Below are 23,760 nucleotides of genomic sequence, written 5' to 3'. Positions count from 1 at the left end.
AGGTGCGCAAGCAGTTCCGCGCAGCTCTCACCCGCAGGCACTGCTCCCCCAGTTCCCATTGGCCATGAACCGGCCAATGAGAGTGCGGAGCAGGTGCTTGGGGTGGGGGCAGCACGTGGCACCCCATGCCCCTCCCCCCGCCTAGGAACTGGACCTGCTGCTGGCCACTTCTGGGGTGCAGCGCAGTGTCTGAACAGGTATGGACTAGCCTGCCTTAGCTGGGCAGCATCACCGATGGGACTTTTAATGGCCCAGGCAGCAGTGCTAACCAGAGCTGCTGCAAACCAGTGCTTTACATTCCGGGACCCAATACTGGGTCGCGACCCGCAGTTTGAAAACCACTGCCCTGGTGTATTCACTGGGCTCCTACCTCCTCTGTGTGTAAAATTTCAGCCTTAAAGCTGCATTAATTTTTAATAGTTTATTGCAGGTGAGGGTTTTGCTAAAATAAAACACCAATTCATACTTTTAACATGCTTTACTGTAATTTGTGATTATAAATCTGTTGTTTCCAATAAAACACGATTAAATAAGCAAAAAATAAGTTAATTCACAATACACTTAAAGAGAATATTTCATGGTTTGAATGACTAGCAGGTTACAATAAGAGTTCATTTAAGACTTTAAAATAATATGCATAAAATATATTTACCCCCTATTTATCAAACATAGCAAGATTCAAGATGCCCAACAACCTACACAAATGCATTTTTGGTTACTGTCCCCTTGTACACAAAGACCAGTGGAATGCTAGGGCAATTATATATTTTACAAGAGCACTAAGCAAGACAGACATACAATACATGCCCGAAGCTGCCTTGGAAGTATGAGCTTTTAGTGTAAGAATCGATACATCAGACTACAAATGAAAAGCGACAGCATACTTGCTAAAGTACCCAGGTAGTACATTTAGTAGGACCAAGCCGCCACGTCACTGAGCCTTCCTTCAGTTTCAAACAACAAACATGTTTTCAACTAAATATAGTGCAAATCAAATATTCAGGGAGCAAAAAGACAGACTCTGCCATTATACACACACACTTTTTATGGTCTATTGTAATTCTTCCCCCACCAACCAGCACTCACGACTGGGCAGCTGCACTTAGGTTTTGGTATTGAAAGGCGCACGACGCAGCGAGTGTAGTGCCACCAGGCAACAGCCACGAAGCAGTGCACCGATGTTATAGACCGGATCCGTTCCACCTCGCTGAGTGCTGAACGCCCACATTACTGTTGGTACAATGGGGGCTGCTACAGCCAAAAGATCTACAAGGAAACTGCTGCTCCAGTACCTTTTCGTGATGCCTGCCTGAGAGAGAGTAATGACATTTCTGAATGTTTCATCATGGGAGGCTGTAAAGTCAAGTTCCTTCATAACACGGTTTTCACTAATGCTCCAGTCCCCCTTGCTACCTGGAGACTCCATGGGAGACAAAAGGATGGCAGAGTTTGGATCACTGGGATTTAAGTCCAGTAGCAAAGCAGATTCACTGAAACATTGAGCAGGAAATCCATCCAATCCCTTTAAGGTAGCAAATGGGCTCATGGGACTGGTATGCTGTGATCTGAATATGTTCTGAACGAGCTGCTCCACATCTGGGCTGTATGGCACCACATCAGTCTGAATGGCCTGTTCCATCATCATGCTGTTGTCACTCTCCTCCTCTGCCTGTGAGGATGTTAGTTTTTCAGCACAGACCCTTTCAAGTGCATTTTGGTTTAGGGCAGCGGGCCCAGTAGTGGAAGTGAAGAGGGCTGGATCACCAGATTCAGGTGTAGCAGCCAGAATAATTTCTTCAAAAAAGTCAGTCCCATTAGCCATATCATCATTGAGCAGCAGCCTGCTGTCCTCCATGGCTTGGTCCTCCATAACTAGGCTGTCCACCATTTTGGAATATATTGTACTTGGACCTAAAAACTTACCAGGTGACCCACATGTATACTCTATACACTGCTCATCCCTCAGAGAGCCGCTCTGAGCCATCTCCATGCTGTGAAGCAAGGACTCCAATTTCTTGTTTTGGATATTTATGTCTACGAAATACTTCTGAATCCCTTTGTCTTTCTCAGCCAAGCTGTTTTTCATGGTTTCAATAACCTGCTTGAGTTGTTTGATCTCCTTTCTTGCTTCTTTCAAGGCTAGCTGTGCTTCCACTCGATGACACTCCTCTTCAATCCAGTCTTCCCTCATGCGAGCCAGCTGCGACTTAAGCTCTTCTATTTCTGTTTCCCTGTCGCAAAAGCAAAATCACTGTAAAACTTCTGTTCTTTGGTCAATTAAAGCATTCAGAGACATTCCATTACGTAGGGATGGTGAGGACGTAGAGATGCTGCAAAAGGTTGAACCAATACCCCTATGCACATAGTACAGTTTCACAGTGGACTGGCAGAGGTATAACATGAGGACAGTGGATGGCAAGGTAAGTTGGTTGACTGCTAAGTGGATTCACTGACCTAACCACACATGTCAGGGCTACACAGGAAGTTCCAGAGGCAGCATGACAGCGGTTATCTATGCCACGCCTTTGTCTGGGGGAAAGGGATGTGTGTAAAATTCCACTTCATTCAAATCTCTCCCCACCCCCTGTACTGTCTCTCTGTGCAAAGGCACCACGATTCAGACCCAAACCATAAACTTGTCAATTAAAGAAATATCTCTTGTTGTGTAATGTAAGCGGTTGTTCTTCTGCAGAACATCACTACATAGTACTATTGTGAGTAAAACAAACAAAAACACAACCAGGCAGGATCTCCTGTCAAAGAGTTTTTGCTGTCAAGAGGGTGGGGGGGAGAGACTTTTTCTATTACGAAGAGGTTTAGAACAAGAGACGATATTGTGCAGTAACTTCTCATATTTGCAGAAATACACTCTTTGGGCATTACTGATGTTGACAACTGATTGAGCCACTTGCAAAGCCAGTCCTTGAAAACATAGTTACAAGTCTGAAGGCATCAACAGTTGCATGTGCAAAAGTTACTGGTGCAATATCAGATTGATTTTAAAAATATCCCTTCAAAATATTTATAATGCAGTCCAGGCTCAAAGGAGATCACTGGTTCCTTTCCAAAAGTTAACTATACTGTATGCATTCATGGAAAGGGTTATGAAACCTGCAATGGCTGTAAACAATTTAATTTAATCAGATACAGCCAAATTCTAAGCTCCTTAGTCAAAACTCACTGCAGTCAAGAAGGGAGTAGGAACTTCAGGATTTTCTCCCTAGTGGAAACTGCTGAATAAATCTCATCTCTTCCCAAATTATTTTTCTGGGAGAAAATGTACCTTTCTTGAAGTTTGCTCTCAGATTCCTTCAGTTTTGTTTTTAGATGTCTCACTGTAACTTCTTTCTGCTGCAGTGGGGTCAAATACTGCTCTGGATGTGGTGCTTTAATGCCATGATTCTCCCCACAAGAAGTATATCTCACTGACCGCCTGAAACAAAAAAAACAACAACAGTGTTATTCCTGTAACTCTTTACCTTTCTAAGAGAGAATGGATTCCACATCAGTCCTGACTGGCACAAAGTTGAGTTTACATTGGACTCAATTTGGGTATCTCACAGTAAACATTAGTGATTTAGTCTGGTAAATCATAGTGCTTGAGGCATTTGCCAGTGGCTTCAATAAGAATTTTGCTATTTACTGTACTTGGATTTAGTGCAATTATACCAGACTAGAGACTTGACTTTCAAATACCCAGATATTCTCTAACTTAAAATAGGGTAAAGGTTTCTACAAGTGTACAGCAAGGTCACTGGCAGAGATGTCTGACACTAATATAGACAAGGCAGCACACTGTGAGGTTGTTAGGAATTCAGCAGGAAGCAGACTGTTAATTAAGTAGATTGTATTAGTTGAAAGGATATTACAATAGCTAGAGCTTGTGGATGAGTTACAAGGAGGAAGCCAGTTCAGACTGTGTGTGTGGCTATGCGTACATGCGCGCACTGAAGGCTAGATCACACTGCCTAATGTTTACATGCCCTGCAACCTTGTGGCATCCACAGTCCCAAGTTAGGCTCCTTATAACATGCCTGGGGAGAGTTAGATGCCTAAGATCCACAAAGGCCAGCAGGCTGAGCTGGGAGCCACTTCAGTTAGACAACAGGAAATGCAGAGGGAGAGGGATGGGGCCTAAAAAGGAGTTAGATGCCCAGGTCTTGGCCAAAGAGAGGCACTGGCCTTCCTCAGGTTTCACAGCTGCGAACCCTCTCCTTGAGTTAGGTGTCTAAATGCTTTTTTTTTTTTTTTTATATAAGAAAGGTGGTGACCTCACAACCTTTAGCCCTGTGGTAAGAGCACTCAACCAGAATGAGAGACCCCTAGGTTCAAATCGCTGCCCCCTGCCTGATGAGGAACGGGGGCTTGAACTTGGGTCTCCCACCTCTCAGGGGAGTGCCCTAATCACTGGGTTATGGAGTCTCTCACTCTCTGGCCCAATGGATTTATTTAAATAACAAGACAGACTGAGAAACCCACCCCCCCCAGAATATCCCATAACACAACATTAGGTGTTGTGACTCTAAGTCTATTTTGTGATCTAGCCTTCAGTGGGCACATGTACGCATAGCCACACACACAGTCTGAACTGGACTCATCCACAAGGATATTGTAATCCTTTCAACAAATGCCATTTACCAGATTGGGCTTTGCAGGAGAGATAGGTGGGGGGACACTAAGTTTGAGGATCCCGCTGGGGCAAGGGTGATCTAGATATCCAGGCAGAACTTAGATGGCTGTGCACCTGCCCAGTGGCAGAAGTGAAGACTCCGAGAGGACTTTAATCAGCAGAAATGTAAGTGCTGGGGGAATGCAAGTGCCGACGGGGCTAGGCAGCAGCCGAGCAGGCATGTTTCAAGATCTAAATTTTGAATTTAGCCACCTAAAGTGTCAGTTAGATACCTAAATCCCTTTGTGGATCTAGCCTTGAGTGGACACTAACTTCTGTATCCACTCCACACTCAACTTCCTCTTTAGTCAATGGGAGTTGTGTGTGTGAAGCAAGAGCAAGAGCACTAAACCACGTACTACTACATGAAAGCATCAGACTTGGATGTGAAATCTGGCTGATAGAGCCCTTAGGCTAGTGGAGACCATATATCTTGTGACATTGAGGTGATCAATGTGGTAGGAAAGTAGGATGGAGTGTGTTCCTGACTGCCCCTTTACCAATACCACAGTCCCTGCCTGTAAATCTACAAAGTGGTACTGAGGTAAAAGCTGTTTTATTCTCCAGTCCAGAGGACTGATCCCACAGTACAGAATGGTGAGGATAAGATAACAGAATTAAAACTTTGAGAAAGGAACAAGCACTTGCCTCATAACTGGGCTGCTATCACTTCCCTTGTATGAACCTGAGTTACTGCTACTGGCTGAAGAAGCTCCATAATTCTGATTGAAGTTAACAGGACTCAACTGATTTCTGCACAGTACTGACAATAGGTCCTTGTCACGAGAAGTAGGTGGACTGGTTCCAGACTTGTTTGATGAAGATCCATTGTTCCGTCCATGAGGGCCACGACTAAAGGCAAACCAAAATGAGTAAGGTTTGTTGGGTTATACTGCATCATGCAACTGACAGCATGTCCTGCTATAAGGTCACCCCATGATGCTCTACAAAATAAATCAGAGCAGCTGGGGAGTAGGAAGTTCTTGGGGAAGCTCTACTCTGGAGCTGGAGGGGTAAATTCCAGCTCAAGGAGACATGCCCTCACTAGCATTGATCAAGCTAGCACACTAAAAATAGCAGCGTAGCCATGGGGATGGTTGGTGGTGAGTTGGACTAGCCTCCTAAGTACGTACCTAGGATCTCAGGTAAGATTGTACCTGGGGCAGCTAGCCCATTGTCACTCCACAGCTACACTGCTGTTTTTAGCACGTGTACATGTACCTGAGCTGAAAATTACATCTCCACTTGCAGTTTAGACATGTCCTTAGCATCTCCAGGTACCATGTATCTTTCACTGACCATGAAGCAGTTAGTCAGAATCAGATGGTTTAGACAAAATTACAAGATCTATCTTTCTATACTTAGGTTTCTGTTTCCACTGATTTCAGAGTAACAGCCGTGTTAGTCTGTATTCGCAAAAAGAAAAGGCGTACTTGTGGCACCTTAGAGACTAACCAATTTATATGTATAAATAAATATAAATATAAATAAATTTATATGTATATATAAATATGCTCAAATAAATTGGTTAGTCTCTAAGGTGCCACAAGTACTCCTTTTATTTTTGTTTCCACTGACTCCACCCTACTCTCCTCATTCCCACTACACCCATCTAAATCAGCAAGCTGCACATTTAAGTTTTCTGATCTACACTCAAGTAATTAGAAGACTGCAGTCTAATTTGGTATTTACCAGGAGACTTCCTCAGGCAGGCTTGTAGCGGGACCCCTGACCTTGGGGGCCAATTAAGGCTTGAGGCAAGACTTCTTGATCCTTAGCAGGTGGCCTGAGAAGTCACAGCGGCCAGTAAAAAGAAGTTTTGCTTGAAGCACTGTTCCTTTGCCCTTTCAGGATAGTGTACTTCAAACTGTCACTGCCAACTATTGATGTACTTAGGATATGGTCTGAACCTGACTGAGGGAATGCTGAAATAGCCCCAAAGGCTCAGTACCTGGAGAACTTTTAGACAACACAGCTGCTTCCTCCACTCTCATATCTGTCCCTCCCCAGTCTTAATAAAACATTCTGAACTATTCACTATGTACGCTTGAAAGCAACTCCGATCAGTGCTGGCCAATATCCAGGCATCTGGCAAGGACCTGTGGCATTCTGGAAACTGTTTATAAAGTTACATTTTCGTCTGTAAACACTTCTAGCTACTTTCATGAAATGTCACTACCACTCTCCCGCATGGAAAATGCTCCTCTAACCTGTAACAAAAAGTGAAAACATATTTCCAAAGAAATGGAAAAAAAGAAATCCAGCCAGACTATGAGAAGAATACAACATATCAATGAAAATACTGCAGAACTCATGAAGCAAAAATCCTTTCCTCTTAAAGCTGTCTGACCTGGTTTCCTCCCTCTTCTGAAAGTGAACACTTTATATGGAACAGATGGTTGCGCGGCGGTGCTGCAAGCCAGCATGGCAGTGCTGTGGTTTGGGTGACTTCATAAGTAGCTTACAATAAAATGCAGGAGTGTGGTTATGACGTCACTGAAATGCTACAGAATTAAATGTGACACAATTAAGTCCAACTGCTTTTTTTTAAAATTCTTAAACAGAGCATAGGTAAATATTTTAAAACAATTAAAAGTGAAAGGAAAGAACTATTTAAATTTTCTTTGCTCAGGACTATTTCTAACGTATTGATTTTTTTATTTTTATTTCTTTTACAAGCCAGAATCTGCACAGTACCTGACTGTCCCAAGAGCTACATCTGAAGGAATGTTACACATGACTTCAGGGCAAATTTGGTGTCTTGTGTGGAATATTTAAAGTTACAACAAGAGGTCATGCTGCTAGTAAGAAAGAAAGTAGGTTTAGGATTTAATCATTTAGTTATTACACTTGGAATTAAACACAAAACCCCACTGTTGCAGCAGCTACCTATTCTCCTTAAATACCGAGCGAAACTGCTGTTTATTTGCATACCGACACCAAGACAGAGATCAGATTCTCTTTCAGTGAGGCATTATGCTACCAATCCTTGCATACTGGATATGTTATGATCATGGATGAGCGCAGGTGACTTGAAAATATGGGAATCATGCTGTCCCTCCACTCTCCCTGCCAGCTTCAGTCTTGTGATTCCACAAAGAGCAGGGATCTTGTCTTGTCAATTTTAACCATCCCTGACTGTTCAAAAAGACCGCAAGCAGCAGGGACTGTGTAGGCACAGTACAATGTGCATATATCTAGAGCCCTGCAAATCTGCAGATAACCACAGACCATGTTTGCAGACTGCGGATTGGATGCAGATACAAATTTTGTATCTGCACAGTGCTCTACATATGTCCATCCAAAACAACTCAGATCCCACCAGGTGTCTAGGTTTGTATCTGACATGTGATGTGGAGGCAACTTACAGAAATATTTCATCAAAGGCATTTTTAATACATACCTTTCAAGAACCAGGTATTTTATACCTATTAATACAAAGGAGTGGAACTTGATATTTAGCAACCAGAATTAAAGACACAAGCATCAACATTTTTCCTCCAACAAATGATGTTATGATGATCCTGCAAGGCATGTGGTGAGCTGACAATTTGTCACAGCAGGAAAACAAAGTGATGTGACCAGAAGGTTACGGTCAGTTGGTTGGAATGGTTGCACTTAACTAAGCACGCACCCAGCTGTTTCCCCTTCTTTCTATGCTAAATATTTTTTTTATGTAGCTGACAGGATCTCAAAGGTATGTCATGAAGGAACAGAACTGTTGTTGGTCACATGATCCTCCTGTATCACAGTTTATATTCTCCAAAAACATCACATTTGTTCTCTCCTAGATCACAGATTCGAATCAATGTCAGTACTATCAGAGAACCCACTGGAGTCCAAATTGTTTTAAAAGGTATAACAGTGGTGGATAAGCCCGGCCTTCCACTAAGCAACACACATAGTATAAGATAAATTGCTTTGCTTACTTGCGAGAAAAAGAGGCTCTTTTGCTCCCAGCAGCAGACATATGGACTTCAGGGGCTGAAATGCTACCTGTACTGCTTGAAGAGCTAAAATCAGCTTCACTCCCTGGAAAGGAAAAGGGAAGAGTAAAAACATGATGGAAATTCTCACTCCAGGACTGATGTACTGGTTTTAAAAGTGACGATGAATCATAACCATCCTTCCTTTGCCTGTCCCATGTGAACTTTAAAAGTCAGCCTGCATTTTCAACCACACCCTCTAGGAGCAATTGTGGATATATTCCAGACTTTCAACAGCTCCCTCAAAACAGACACTTCAGCAACAATAGAACACAACAGGACATGGCAACTTCTATTCTGCCTAAGCCACTTTAAACATTTGTAAGGAAACACGGCTACCTGAGTGGGGCTGCTGACCTTTCTTTCAAGTGCACAGTCATACTAAGCAAACAACTGCTGTTGGATTCGTCATACTTTAAACAGGAAATTATTATTTATCTGGGGGGCAGGGGACCCACTTATCAGCTCATCTGTTTCTGATATCTACATACAGGCTTTAATCTGACACAGAGAAATAGTAAGGCACCTCTAAATAGTTTTACAGTAAACCAATAACAATGCCTGGCTCTAGGCTTTGGTATTAAGCCATACTATCTGATTACTAACTTTCTATGATTTCCAGCTTTCATTTTCCAGACTCTGTTATTTAAAGGAACACGGCACCCATTTTGCTGAGCCCAGAAATATGACAGTTCATTGGGTAAGAAGCTCTTATCGCCTGAAAAATACTTGGCGATTTTTTCAGGTTTGTCATATCCAAACCCAGTGCTGCAAACCGCCATGAAAAAAAGATGCCAGTGGGGGAGCTCCATGGGAGAGGATGGAAATAAGCTTTCAACTTGCTTTAATAATAGCTTATCAGCCAGAAGAAAAATTACTATGTACATAATATCTTTCATCCCTGGATCCCAAAGCACTTTGCAACCATTAATTAATTCCTGCAAAAACTCATTAATTATGTCCAAGTTACAAATGGATAAATGGAAGCAGGAAGAGTTGACTCATCCAAGGACATGTAGCAAGTCAGTGGAGGAACTGGAAGTTTGCATGTTGAACCTTCCCGTGCCAGCTTGGCAGCTACACCGGGGAGGGGAATTCAGCTCTTGAGGGGAGGAGAAAGGATGGATAAAGTAGTGGTGCACTGCCCTCCTCCACAGGAGTTCCTCTACAGGAAGACCGCTTTAAATTGTGGCTTAGGCTCAAAGGAAACCTGATGGTTGAGGCTTCTCTGGGGGATATGCTGAATCAATTATCTCCTCGCCACATCCCCTCTCCAGCCAGCACCATCCACTTCTCTAGCTGTGGTGGCTGGTTGAAAACCTCCCAGCAAGTGAGGGCTGGGGGCACAGCATGGCTAGGCCGTTTCCATTTCCAGAGCCCAGCACTGTAGGTAATGCTAGTGTTTCCTGAGGCTGAATCCTGCCCTTTATTTTTGAATCTTAGAATTCTCAGGCTCATTAAGTCTTTCATAAAGCAGGTGGGCAGCTCAGAACATCTTCTGATGCTCCCAAGTGCTCTACACTGGAAAATTACATTCTGTCAGCACATGTGTTAGCTGACATGATATTAACATGCCGCTGCACTAGACATAGACAAGGGCTGGTCTGTTTAACATCGTGGCAGCTGGTTGGGGCTGTAGCAGACTTAGGTCATGCACGATCTAACATGATGAAATTTTCTAGTTTACACAAGCCGCTAGTGTCACAAGTGACATCACTCCAGCTCTGTATATTCAGATTTAAATGCCAATGGCAAGTCAGAATACAGTCCAGGCTCAGTCAGGTAAGCACTTCCTACCCCATGACATTTAACATTGCTGGATTCTGCGCATCCCAGCAGCCTTCTTTTTTTTAAAGCTGCAGATCCACAGGAAATAGACTGCCCAGTTTGTTAGCCCATTACAAACACAAAAACAAGTCTGATACCACAGAAGCAAAACATTTTAAAAACAAAACCAAACTCAAGCCATGCGCAATATTAAATATGATCTCTTGTGAGGACGACAGTTCACAGTGGGACATGGTGTAGGGGAATTTGGGGAGGGATTGTTTTTGGGTTTTAACATTTTGAGACCCTTGACTATGTTTTTCCATCAGCTCTTTGCTAACCGGCAAAGAGCTATAATCTAGAAAAACATGGGTGTTCTTATAATTACCATGTATGTTGTTTTTTCAGTTATCTAGACTCCTAGAACATCCTGGGTGAAATCCTCAACCCCACTATGGCTCCTTTATACCAGGTAAAAGGGCAAGATTCATAGATTCATAGATATTTAGGCCAGAAGGGACCATTATGATCATCTAGTCTGACCTCCTGCACAATGCAGGCCACAGAATTTCACCCACCACTCCTAAAAAAGACCTCACACCTATATCTGTGCTATTGAAGTCCTCAAATTGTAGTTTGAAGACCTCAAGGAGCAGAGAATCCTCCAGCAAGTGACCCGTGCCCCATGCTACAGAGGAAGGCGAAAAACCTCCAGGGCCTTCCAATCTGCCCTGGAGGAAAATTCCTTCCCGACCCCAAATATGGCGATCAGCTAAACCCTGAGCATATGGGCAAGATTCATCAGCCAGATACTACAGAAAATTCTTTCCCGGGTAACTTGGATCTTACCCCATCTAAAAACCCATCACAGGCCATTGGGCCTATTTACCATGAATATTTAATTACCAAAACCATGTTATCCCATCATACCATCTCCTCCATAAACTTATCGAGTTTAATCTTAAAGCAAGATAGATCTTTTGCCCCCACTACTTCCCTCGGAAGGCTATTCCAAAACTTCACTCCTCTGATGGTTAGAAACCTTCGTCTAATTTCTAATCTAAATTTCCTAGTGGCCAGTTTATATCCATTTGTTCTTGTGTCCACATTGGTACTGAGTTTAAATAATTCCTCTCCCTCTCTGGTATTTATCCCTCTGATATATTTATAGAGAGCAATCATATCTCCCCTCAACCTTCTTTTAGTTAGGCTAAACAAGCCAAGCTCCCTGAGTCTCCTTTCATAAGACAAGTTTTCCATTCCTCGGATCATCCCAGTAGCCCTTCTCTGTACCTGTTCCAGTTTGAATTCATCCTTCTTAAACATGGGAGACCAGAACTGCACACAGTATTCCAGGTGAGGTCTCACCAGTGCCTTATATAACGGTACTAAAACCTCCTTATCCCTACTGGAAATACCTCTCCTGATGCATCCCAAGATGACATTAGCTTTTTTCACAGCCATATCACATTGGCAGCTCATAGTCATCCTATGATCAACCAATACTCCAAGGTCCTTTTCCTCCTCCGTTACTTCTAGTTGATGTGTCCCTAGCTTATAACTAAAATTCTTGTTATTAAGTGGCATAAAAATTGGAAAGACCTGGTTCCAGCAAGTGGAGAATATCCCTGGCACTGGAATTGTGGATATAGCTCTAAGGCTACTTTCGGAGAACTCCTGGCAAGCCCTGGTGTAGAGGACATGGTGGGCCACGACGGGGACATAGCTGCAGCAGGCAGCAATATAGCAGTAGGGCAGCCTAGGGAGACAGCTGTTGCTTGGACTTAGACAAGCCCACTGGGTGCCTCTCTAGCCTCTGGAGCAGCCCAGGAAAGGAAGGCACAATGGTGGCGTAAAGCTACCCTTACACTCCTAGGCTGCAAGTTCTGGGCTCGAATATGCACAGCACAGACCCTCACACCTCTGTCTGATAACTCAATGAACTCATTTGGTTGACCTCAAAACACAAATTTACAGCCCAATTCTTAAAAAGTGATTCTAGAAAAATGGCATGATGAGGCTCCAGTTCTATGCCACTGACTGGTTCCATATCAAATACACTCAGTTTACATGTAAAAAGATGTTTTTCTAACTGCCATCTCTGCAAACACAATCAGTAATTCAGATTCCACAAGCCAAATTAGAGCCTCAGCAACTTACTCAGAATCACACAGAAACAAAATGCAAAGGTGGGGGATTGTGGAGAGGGAAAACACTGCTTTCTTGTACTAAAATGTTTACAGAGTATAACCACCTACATATGCCACTGAGTCCATCCTTGGGGATGCAAAGTAACTGAAAATGGGATATAATGCCTAAAGCAAGAATAGAGTTTTCCCTATAAACAAAACATTCCTATATTCCATTCCTATATAATATATAGAATTATTTTGTTTTAAATATTCAGGAGATAACATCTATGTATATAAATTACAAATCTAAGTTTAGAAACAAGACTAGAGCAGGTAAACACATACTGAATATTCAATACCTATGCTATGCTCTGGCCCCAAACAGGAAGTCAGTGGCTTTCTAAAGCAAAGCAAAGTATTGGCTTTTATGCAGACAGGCACAGCCTAAAACAAGGGAAGTCTGTGATTAAGCAGACCACATCATAATCAGATCTTGTTATTGAGAGTATTCCAAGGAAGCAAAGCTTAATAATACCCTCCTTCTGAACCGATTCACTTGGAGTAAAGTACTGTGAAGGGCTGCCAAACTAGCCATTGTAGATAAGGCTAAGCAGATACTGAAAATGTAACCAATTCTGGGATCTCCAAAAGAGAATTGTACTAAACTTGGGGCTGGAGCTGTTTCCACTGATCAAGAATTCTATGGCCTCAATTCTGCAGACACTTATGTCCATGCTTAACTTTGAGCATGTGTATTTACAGGATCCTTCACAGCTTCTTTTATATTAAAGGTATCAAACTTGCTGGTGTTTCTACGCATGACAGACTCAACGTTCAGGCTAGAACTCTGTGTAACCCAAGCTCACCTGTACCACTGAGACTTTAAAAAAATATTTTCCCCACTTGTCATGCATCTTTGCCTAAAGCAATAAGGCCACTATGTGTTCAAGCACAGCCATTAACATGCACTTACCCCGGTGACCTAGGTAGGTAAGTATTCCAGCTGACAGACATGATAACAGAACAAAAGATGAAGTGACTTGCCAAAGGCCCAAAGCAACTCAATGGTAGAGCTAGGATTAGTACTCAGGCTCTCCTAAATCCCAAGCCTGTGCCCATTTGCCAGGCTACACTGCTTTGGGAGCGTTTATAAGAGTCTATGATACACTTTTGTTGTTGCAACAATTTTTGAGTCCTATGGCTCACAGATCTGAATAGCAAAATGGCCTCAAAAGCCACACTAAATGTGGAAGCAGTTTCAAGCTCTCAAGTATTATATGTTCTTCTGTCCTCAAGGTACCACAGCATCAGACTTACCCTGACGTTTCTTTGTTAGATGACAAGAGTCACCTTTTTTTTTAACTGTAAAACAAGTCAAATGCTGCATACCTCATGCCTCACACGTTTCTCATTTGAAATTCATTCAAAAACATATTTTTCCCCATGCCCTAGCCACTAGTGAATCTGATCATCTGCTTACATACTGGCTGCCAATAGACAGCACAGCATCCTCTTATACAACACTTGTGCCACATATACCCCACAGGATGCTGGAAAGTCTATTGCTATGGTTTCCAGCTGTCTAGCAAAGGGCTCCCAAGTAGCAGCATGTGGAGTAGTGCACAGGGAATCACAGTGCTTTACAACAGACTGTGGCCTGCAATAGTATGGTATAATTATGGCCAACAAATTACTAAGAAGCTTTCCAAAATTTGTTTTTAATACACCATACAGTGATAGTTTTATGTCTTGACTGACTCTATGAGAAGTAACATCTAGAGGGCTGGAAGTCAAATTTGTGTTCTAATCTGGGCTCTACCACTGACTGGTTGGGTGGCTCTGGACAAGTTACTTAGGCCTGATTTTCCAAAATGCTGTGTCACAATTACAGCACAAATTGGGTCACCAGTTGTACCTCATGGTCAGTGTTGCCTCTAACTGGCAATTGTATGCGTTTACCCAACCTGTGCATCAAACTATGGTAATTACACATGCAGTTTTGTCCACAGGCAGTTTAGAAAAGTCACACCTTTAACTTTTCTGCATCTCAGTTTCCCAAGATGTAAAACTAATATAATGCCACCAACCTAATACAGTTCTTTGAACATATAATGCATATAGCACTTACTGCTCATTACAGCTATATTAGGTTCTCCTTTCGTGTCCACCATCATACTATCTAAGCACTGGAATATATAAAACAAAGAACAGTGTATGTAATATGAATAAATGCGCACTATGTATAGGTAGAAGTAATGTATATATAACATATATACAGAAATTATACACACACACACACACGTGGTATACAGAGTAGAGTAACCTACTCTATTGTGCCTAGGTATTATCCATCATCCATGTACTGTATACTGTCTGTATTCCTGATCTTAGGTATATTAGTGGTCTTACAGATGTAGCTGGAGCTGGAATTTTTAATCTCTTTGCTTTTGTAAATCCAGATTGATGCTTCCCATTTGTTGTTTTATGGTTCATTTTCCTGTTTAAATGATTAATACTAAACACAGAAGGAAGAAGAAACAGTTCAAACAAGATTTGCAATAGGAACTGTGACACCTCATCTATGGGATCAGATTCTTCAAGGCCAGTATCGCAAGCGTGGACCTATTACAGTTTAACCACCTTTCGTATGTTATTCTTATCACTCCTTCAAGCTGAGATGTAGCTGTGAATATGTATAATCCACAGAACTCATTCATGTTGTGGCTCCATAATACTGAATGCATCACAACGGTCAACCTTGATGTTGGGTTTTTCTTACAATCATAAAATGTAACAGTGCTGTAGACAAAACGATACTGACAAAAAAGGCAGGTAGACTTTAAGATGCAAAGCCCTTAATTCTTTGAGCTTACCTGCCTTAATAAAGCATCCAGCTTCTGGTATCAATGAAAGGGCCCCAACACAAAATGCAGTAAAAAATTAATTAAATGAAATAGTCTCTCTCTGCAGATAGCTTTATTTAAAGCCCCCAAGGGAGGAGATAGGACCTGATTGTATGAAAAGGTCCAGGGAAACCATCAGAAGCCGCTACAGTAGGGGAGAGTGTGTAATTACAGTGGATGCTGCTGGAAGGATTTGGATGTAAAGTTTCAGTAGAATTTATCTTGAAACCTTTTATCTCATAGCTAAATCTGTAATTCTGAGAGCTAATTTTTCACAACAAAGAGTATGTTACTGGTAAATACAAACCCTTTACCTCTTCTACCTAATCTAGCACTGGGCTGCTCTGAGTGTCCCTGCAAGCACAGGGTTGTGCAAAAATCCATTCCCTCAATCCAGAAAGGAACACTGTATCATTAAGATGTAGGGGTGATGGAACATGGGCTAGGGAGAGGTGAGGCCCTTCTCCAAAGCCTCAGGTTTCTTTTTAGGTAACCCCTGGAAAAATTATTGGCATCTAGGCCAGGCAATGAGAGAATGTACTTTCTTGCCAGTGTGATGCAGTATACAGGTATCGCTAATTGCTTAATGTAGTAATTGTCAGACTTTCCCCATATTACTAACATAATTCTACATAATCAGCACAATTGCGCCATCTCCCAGGAAATAAAGAGGAAAGAGGCAGATTTATCAATCATAACCATCATAAAGGTACCAGCCCACCTCCCTTCTGTTCACTCCAAGGTAACAAACCCCACAACCATGCATGAATGGACCACTCACCTTGTTACACCATGGAGCTGGGAGACTGGGAAATAGGATAGGAGAACAGAGAAAAATGCTACAATACAGGCAATTACCAGTAAGTAATTGTACCTTGTTGCAAGTTATCCCTTCCCACATTGCACAAAAAGAAAATTCCACAGATAACAGACATGGAAAATACATATAACTTACAGCACACATTAAACATCTGTTAATACTCTGTGTCCAAATAAAACTTTGGACGAGGCAAAGAAGTTGAATCAATGATTGTAACTAAAGATAGACGGAGTCACCAAATGCATCTCTCACATGCTTATTGCTAAAGACTCAGCAGGTCCTCCAACTGAATGATCCTATCTCTATTTTGGAGGAAGGACAACTGTTGAGGGTGAAAAGAGAAGGAGGACTTGTGGCATCTTAGACACTAACAAATTTAATTGAGCATAAGCTTTTGTGAGCTACATCCGATGAAGTGAGCTGTAGCTCACGAAAGCTTATGCTCAAATAAATTTGTTAGTCTATAAGGTGCCACAAGTCCTCCTTTTCTTTTTGCGGATACAGACTAACACGGCTGCTACTCTGAAACCTGTCATTATGTTGAGGGTGACTGGCCAAGTCAATATGTTTCAGCCATCAAGGCACAGGGTCAGGGAATTTGGTTTTCCAGAAGTCCTTTGTGGAAGCAAATTCTGAAAAATTGAAGAAAGAAAAGGAGTACTTGTGGCACCTTAGAAACTAACAAATTTATTTGAGCATAAGCTTTCGTGAGTTACTTCACTTCATTGGATCAAATCCTAGTTCTGACTGTACAGTATACTTCACACACTCAGAAGATACCAGCAATTAGGTTTCTAGTGACTACTGGTTGCAGGAAGGAATATGATTGATTAATATCACATAGTAGTTTTACAGCACACACAGGTGAAATGAGCTGTAGCTCACGAAAGCTTATGCTCAAATAAAGTGGTTAGTCTCTAAGGTGCCACAGTCCTCCTTTTCTTTTTACAGATACAGACTACCATGGCTGCTACTCTGAAACCTGAAAAATTGAAGGTGGCAGTTGTGATGGTGAAACAACAAAGAGTTTTGTCTAGTAACTGCAACTAATAACATGTAACAGAAGGAGTCTGAAGGTGAGGTAATTAAGACACTTTAAGAAAGAAAAAATTAAGAGCTCTATTTAGTCTTTTAACAGCAATGTAAAAGTGGTGTCTGCCATTAGATTTGTTACTTCTTCTTTTCAGTACCATTTAACTTATGTCCTTAGAAGCAACCTTGACATCAGATTGGAGTACAAGGCAGTGCTGGTGATGGGACAACAGATTTCTGGGGGTGTGTAATTGCACTGAGTGCATTTCTTCACATCTAGATCCTTCCTTTATTTTACAGACAATCTCAATCCTGACCACAGGTTCTGTGATCGAAACTGTTTTTCTTTTGCTTTGATCTTTGCTCATCCTACTTGTTTCCTTTCCCTATCTTGGAAAACCAGGTATGTTATCTCTGTACTAATGCAACCAGAAAACTCTCTCATTAACCAGTTCTCTGCATTGTCATCCAGCTTTTGCTACTGTGGCCTTGATTATAATCTGAAATACATGAGTACACATTATGGGATATCTGGACAATTAACTACTCTGTTTGCATATCTCAGCTTGAATACAGAGCACTACCTTTCAGAGTAGCAGCCGTGTTAGTCTGTATCTGTAAAAAGAAAAGGAGTACTTGTGGCACCTTAGAGACTAACAAATTTATTAGAGCATAAGCTTTTGTGAGCTACAGCTCACTTCGCCTGTGTGTGCTGTAAAACTACTATGTGATATTTATCAATCATATTCCTTCCTGCAACCAGTAGTTACTAGAAACCTAATTGCTGGTATCTTCTGAGTGTGTGAAGTATACTGTACAGTCAGAACTAGGATTTGAGCTTCTGTTTTTCTTAACTGTTGTTTTAATTCATTGATTTGCAGAGCATCCACAAGCAGATGTTAAATCAGGCAAACATTATTTCAAATGGATCATTTTTAATTCTATTTAGTATATACTGAAAGGATCCCTCACCTGGAATTCTACATGCCCTAAATATTTTTTCTACTGCTATATACAGTTTGAACTGTGCTGACAATAGTTCAACAAGAGGGCCCTATGAAATTTCCCTCCTTAGTCTGGGATAAAACCTTTGTCCCAAGGGAGCATTTGCTCCCCAGGCAGAAAGAATTTTGGGAATCTGCTTGTTTAAACAAACAAAAATGCTCTCATAGGCACAGAGAACGAGGGATGAAGCCTCAGTTGGCCAATGAACATTTTAAGTGCTCTTCACTAAAAATGTTCGGACTTGGCATCTGAAAAAATATGCTGATTATATTGCTAATAATACAGCATGGGGCTCAACTTGTATTTGGATATTTTGGATGATACCTTACACTTAGTGCAATTTGCTCTGGCAGGGATGATTTCACAGCACACAGACAGGGAGCTCCATCTGAGACGGGGAAGTCATTGCAACCCTCCCTGCAGTTTGGTCACAGAATTTTAACAAGGGGCTTCTGGACGCCCCTCCTGCACATCTTTGAGCCTGTCTCTCATAACTAAAGGGAAGACAGGCTGATGTTGGGTTAATGTCATTTAGGTGTTCAGGAACAAAAGTACATTACACACATAATACCTACAAACACTTACAAACCATCCTATGTTGAAAGCTTTTAAAAAAATCACGTCTAATATGAATCAGATGTTTTTAATTACAACATACATAAAAAAACAACTCCGTTTGATGTGTTTTCCTCTAGCAAACAGAAAAACACTGGAATGAGAAATTTATATGGGAAGCAACTAAACTAAATAAATCCACAGTTCCAAGGACAAAGAGCAAGATGCTTTTCATAATCTCATTTAATATTTACCGACTATGAACACACACACTGAAAGCATTAAAAAAAAGCCCATTTTGTTATCACTTCAAATGTCACTTACTGAAACAATAAAGCTGTGGATAAATTGACAATCTTATTTTCAGTCTAATGAAGTTAAGGCAGTTTCTAGGTAAAAAGCAATACATCATGGGTTACTACTGCTGTCACATCTTAATTTTTTCTCAACAGAGTATCATTAACTAATAATAATTACAAAGACACCCAGACTGTGCATTTCAGCATAATAATACTTGAGGGTTTACAGTCAGGACCTTTTTTTTTTGGTCAGTTCTACTAAGCACTGTCAGAAAGCTCAATTCCTAGATTTAGAGAGTTAATATCTTACTGACTTAATTCCAAAACTGAGGAAGATAAGAACTACATTGAAAAGTCCAACACCTAAAAACAAACAGTCTTAGATCTTCATAACAAATTAAACAAATACTTCAAGGTTTGGGTTTGGTTTTTTTAAATAAAATCTAATCAAAATTCTTACAAAACTACAAATAAGATGCACTAAAAAATGCCTAAATGTAGCCTTAACTATTTTGTTATGCTATATCCTAGGAGACACAGATAATAGTTACAAAACACACACCTGTGAAAAGTAAGACCCGAGACATGATGGACTCTATTCTCCTGTGTCTGTGTTTGCAAGATTTACAGTAGCATTAGAATAATTTTCCTTATAATTTTTGCTTATATTACTTATTTGCTTGATAAAAATATGAATGTCTTCCAATCTCTCTCTCTCTTTTTTTAACTGATTATGTAAAAATTAAAAGTAAATTGTGTGGAGTCTTAATTTAGTAATTTTCAACTCTCTTTTTAATCTTTTCTCAATAGGCTGAGACTTGCATATGGCTCTCTCCTAAAGTTTTTCCAGTTTTAACTTTTGAACAGGGGCGGTGGTATTGAGGACATTTCTTAACAACTTTAAGTTGAAGATCTCACGCTTTAAAACCCTTCACTAATTCACATAACACTGTGAGGTGGATATTCTACTCATTTTGCAGATGGTAAACTGAGCCATAGAGAGTAAGGCCTAGATTCACAAAGGTACTTAGGTGCCTAAATCCCACAGTTTTAGGTTCTACTGCAATCTACAAAACTCCCACTTAGCTGCCACCTAACCCAATAGATGCCTAAACTCACTCAATGTCTACATGTGTGCAGGAGAAGTTCCCTAGGCTCCTCAGTTTCTGCCTCTGGACATGTGCACTGCAGGCCCACTCAAGGTGTCCGGACATCCATCTCCCACCTAAGCTCCAAAGCAATCCATGAACAGGGAAAAGATAGGCATTTGTCCACGTACCTCGTGAGGGGAGGCCCAATCTGGTAGGCATGCTCAGAGGCCACCTACTGGATCGGGTCTCATTCAAAATCTGGCCAGAATAGAAGGACGAAGTGGTTGTATCAGTGCTACCCACTTTATAACTTTTAACCCAGTGGTTAGAGCACTCACCTGGGATGTGGAGACCCAGGTTCAATTCCTCCTGAGGGGGAGCATGGATTTAAACAGGGGTCTCCCACCTCTCAGGTGAGTTCTTGAACCACTGAGCTATTCAATATCCTGATGTGGGGCTTCCTCAGTCTTCCCTGTTGAAGCTATTCCATTGTGTATAAATACTTAAAGAGTAACCGGGGCAGAGATAGAGAGAGTGTGACTCACTAGACTGGTGATTAAGGCACCCCCATGGGAGGTCAGAGACCCAGGATCAGGTCTCCATGTTTCAATGACTCTAATTATTTATCCAAAGTAGAAAAACTTCAACAGGAGAGACTGCGGGACCCTCACACCAGAATATCCCAGGATATCAGTGGATTGAGCACTCACCGGACAAGTAGGAGTCCCCTGTTCAAATCCTTTTTCCCCCTCAGGCAGACAGGGAAATTGAACCGGTGTCTCCCACATCCCAGGTGAGTGCTCTAACCACTGGGCTATAAGTTATAAAATGAGCACCAGCATCCACTTCCTACTCCATTCTCACAAGGCACCTAACTGACTCCAGGAGAGGGGTTCTCAGTAGGCACCACCCTGAAACCCAGACTTAGACATCTCTTTCTACGAGGGGGCAGGGCTTAAGACATATCCCTCTCATCAGAATCTCCCATTGGCTAGTTAGATGGCTTCCTGCCTAGAATGCTTAGGTTTTGGAAGATTGCATTCTAAGACACCCGTCTCTCCCCATCCATTGTTAGGGTGCCTAGGTGTCTAATTCAGATTCTGTGGTGCACAGTATTGTTCCTGTTTCAGAGTAGCAGCCGTGTTAGTCTGTATCCGCAAAAAGAAAAGGAGGACTTGTGGCACCATAGAAACGAACAAATTTATTTGAGCATAAGCTTTCATGAGCTACAGCTCACTTCATCGGATGCATTCAGTGGAAAATACAGTGGGGAGATTTATATACACAGATTTATATACACAGCTCATGAAAGCTTATGTCCAAATAAATTTGTTAGTCTCTAACAAATCCTCCTTTTCAGTATTGTTCCTGTGATTTCTAGGTGCCTCAAAATTAGGTGTTGCAATGCTGAGCATCACAACATCTAAGTGTTTTGCCTGTGGTCACACAGGAAATCAATGGGAGAGCTAGGAATGTAATCCAAATATCAGTAGCCAGTGCCTGGGATACACCACACTACCACTCAACCAGTAAGAAAACATTTATCTAATAATCGAGAGTTTTTAGTCTCCCAACCTAAATACACATATTTCAAATACAATAGGATTCATATATATAAGTGGGAAAATACACCCCTAAAAGTTGAACAATCTTCACTAATTTCTCCCTTGTCTGTAAAATAAGAATTATTAAAAACAATTTAGAAAATATAAAGCAATTAAGTATGCACAGGAATACTATGGGGTGGTTAAATGAGTATAAACAGACGGTATTTAATTATTAACAGTGCAGCATTAAACCAGGATGAGGTATTGAGAGAGAAACCATGAAGGATCTGTACTGGGCCAACACTGTCTAGTCCAGGGATTGGCAACCTTTGGCACTCAGCCTGTCAGGGAAATCCACTGACGGGCCGGGACAGTTTGTTTACCTGCAGCGTCCGCAGGTTAGGCCGATCGCAGTTCCCACTGGCCGCGGTTCACCGTTCCAGGCCAATGGGGGCTGTCGGAAGGGGCAGCCAGCGCATCCCTCAGCCTGCACCGCTTCCCACAGCCCCCATTGGCCTGGAATGGTGAACCGCAGCCAGTGGGAGCTGTGATCGGCCGAACCTGCAGACATTGCACGTAAACAAACTGTCCTGGCCTGCCAGCGGATTTCCCTGACAGGCCGCGTGCCAAAGGTTGCCAATCCCTGGTCTAGTCATTCCAATACATTACTAATTATTAATAAACACATAATTAATAAACAGAAACTGTAAATTGATGAAGTTTGCAGATGCTACCAAATTTGGAGGCAGTTCGTCAACACACCTGGGACCAAAGAAGATGACAAAACAATCTTGGGAATTTAGATATTAGGTCATAATTATCCCGATAGCATTTAATTTGGATTTGAAAGAGTGAGGACGAAATCACATCTGGAAGAACAAAGCTGGACAACACTGACTGGAAAGTAACATGAAGTGGAATTTGGGACGGAAGCAGGGACTACAGAGGCAACACGTTAATCAACTAAGGGTGAAATGCTTGTTCCAAGGGTTTTGATGGCGTGAGTTAAGAAAATCAGCGTTCTAATCCTGACCCTGACAACAATTTAACCTTTTTACCTCAAGTTTCCCCAACTACATATACTCAAAATGGTACTCTGAGAATTAGTGTTCAAAATGATACATATATAGGGCCTACTGCATGTAAGAAAAATAAGGAAGTCATTAGTCAATTCTTGATTAAGCACCACTTGGAATACAATATAAACCCAGCAACCTTGTTGAAAAGGCATCAATAAACTGGAAGAAAACCAAAAGACAACAATAATAACAACAGGATTAGATAGCATGGTTTATGAAGAGAGATTAAAGGAATTTAATTTGTACATTCTAAGATAAAAAGAAAATGGCAACAGATGACATGATTGCAGAAAAGTAACAAAAAATTAATGAAAAATTTAGATTGTTATGGGTGGTATTGCATGACCAATAACTTAAAATGAAAGCTGAGCTGAGTGGGAAAAAAATGGGAAAATTTTGCTGGACCAGACCCAGAATTCTTTTAATGGAATTAGGGATTCAGCAAGCTATTTCAAACATTTGCTGAGCTGACAGAGACTATAATTTAAAAGCACAGCACAATTACTAAAATAAATTCTCCTGAAGAAGGATTTATTACGGCCTCTTTCATATGCACCATATTTCTCTTATGAAGGCAAAATAGACTGAAGACAGAAGAAAACAGCCAGGAAAAGTAGATGGCAAAAGCTTCAATTAAGTAAATATACAAACTGCAAAGCACATTCAAGGTCAATCTTTAACATATTTTAAAATAAATGCAGGCTGTGTGCAGTGTGTATGGCACCAGTTTCATTGTTTTTGTTTGACTCAGATATCATATTGGATTGGTGTAGAAAAAAGAGCCCTTGGTGTCCATTAAAATAGTATTTTTGCCCAAGGAAATATAGCTTTTCCCATCTTCCACCTGCCCCCGTTTTTTTCCAAAACTTGAATCA

At 41.4% G+C, this 23,760-nt stretch overlaps 1 protein-coding gene across 9 annotated transcripts in view; it reads right to left on the bottom strand.

Moving 5' to 3' along the window:
* Positions 1 to 463: 463 nt before the first annotated feature.
* SYBU (syntabulin) overlaps positions 464 to 23,760 on the bottom strand; it is an 87,805-nt gene continuing 64,508 nt past the window's right edge. For all 9 annotated transcript variants that reach the window (XM_075124971.1, XM_075124972.1, XM_075124973.1 and 6 more), the window contains 4 exons: positions 8,599 to 8,701; positions 5,318 to 5,521; positions 3,284 to 3,433; positions 464 to 2,231 (listed from right to left, as the gene is read on the bottom strand). In XM_075124971.1, the coding sequence (XP_074981072.1) occupies positions 1,103 to 2,231; positions 3,284 to 3,433; positions 5,318 to 5,521; positions 8,599 to 8,701 (1,586 nt within the window). In that variant the 3' untranslated portion in view covers positions 464 to 1,102. The remainder of the gene's footprint in view (positions 2,232 to 3,283; positions 3,434 to 5,317; positions 5,522 to 8,598; positions 8,702 to 23,760) is intronic.

Source organism: Caretta caretta, chromosome 2, assembly GCF_965140235.1.
Source record: "Caretta caretta isolate rCarCar2 chromosome 2, rCarCar1.hap1, whole genome shotgun sequence".
NCBI classification, from domain to species: Eukaryota; Metazoa; Chordata; order Testudines; family Cheloniidae; genus Caretta; species Caretta caretta.
The sequence above is the reverse complement of the archived record's forward strand: the minus strand, read 5'-3'. Positions and strand labels throughout refer to the sequence as shown.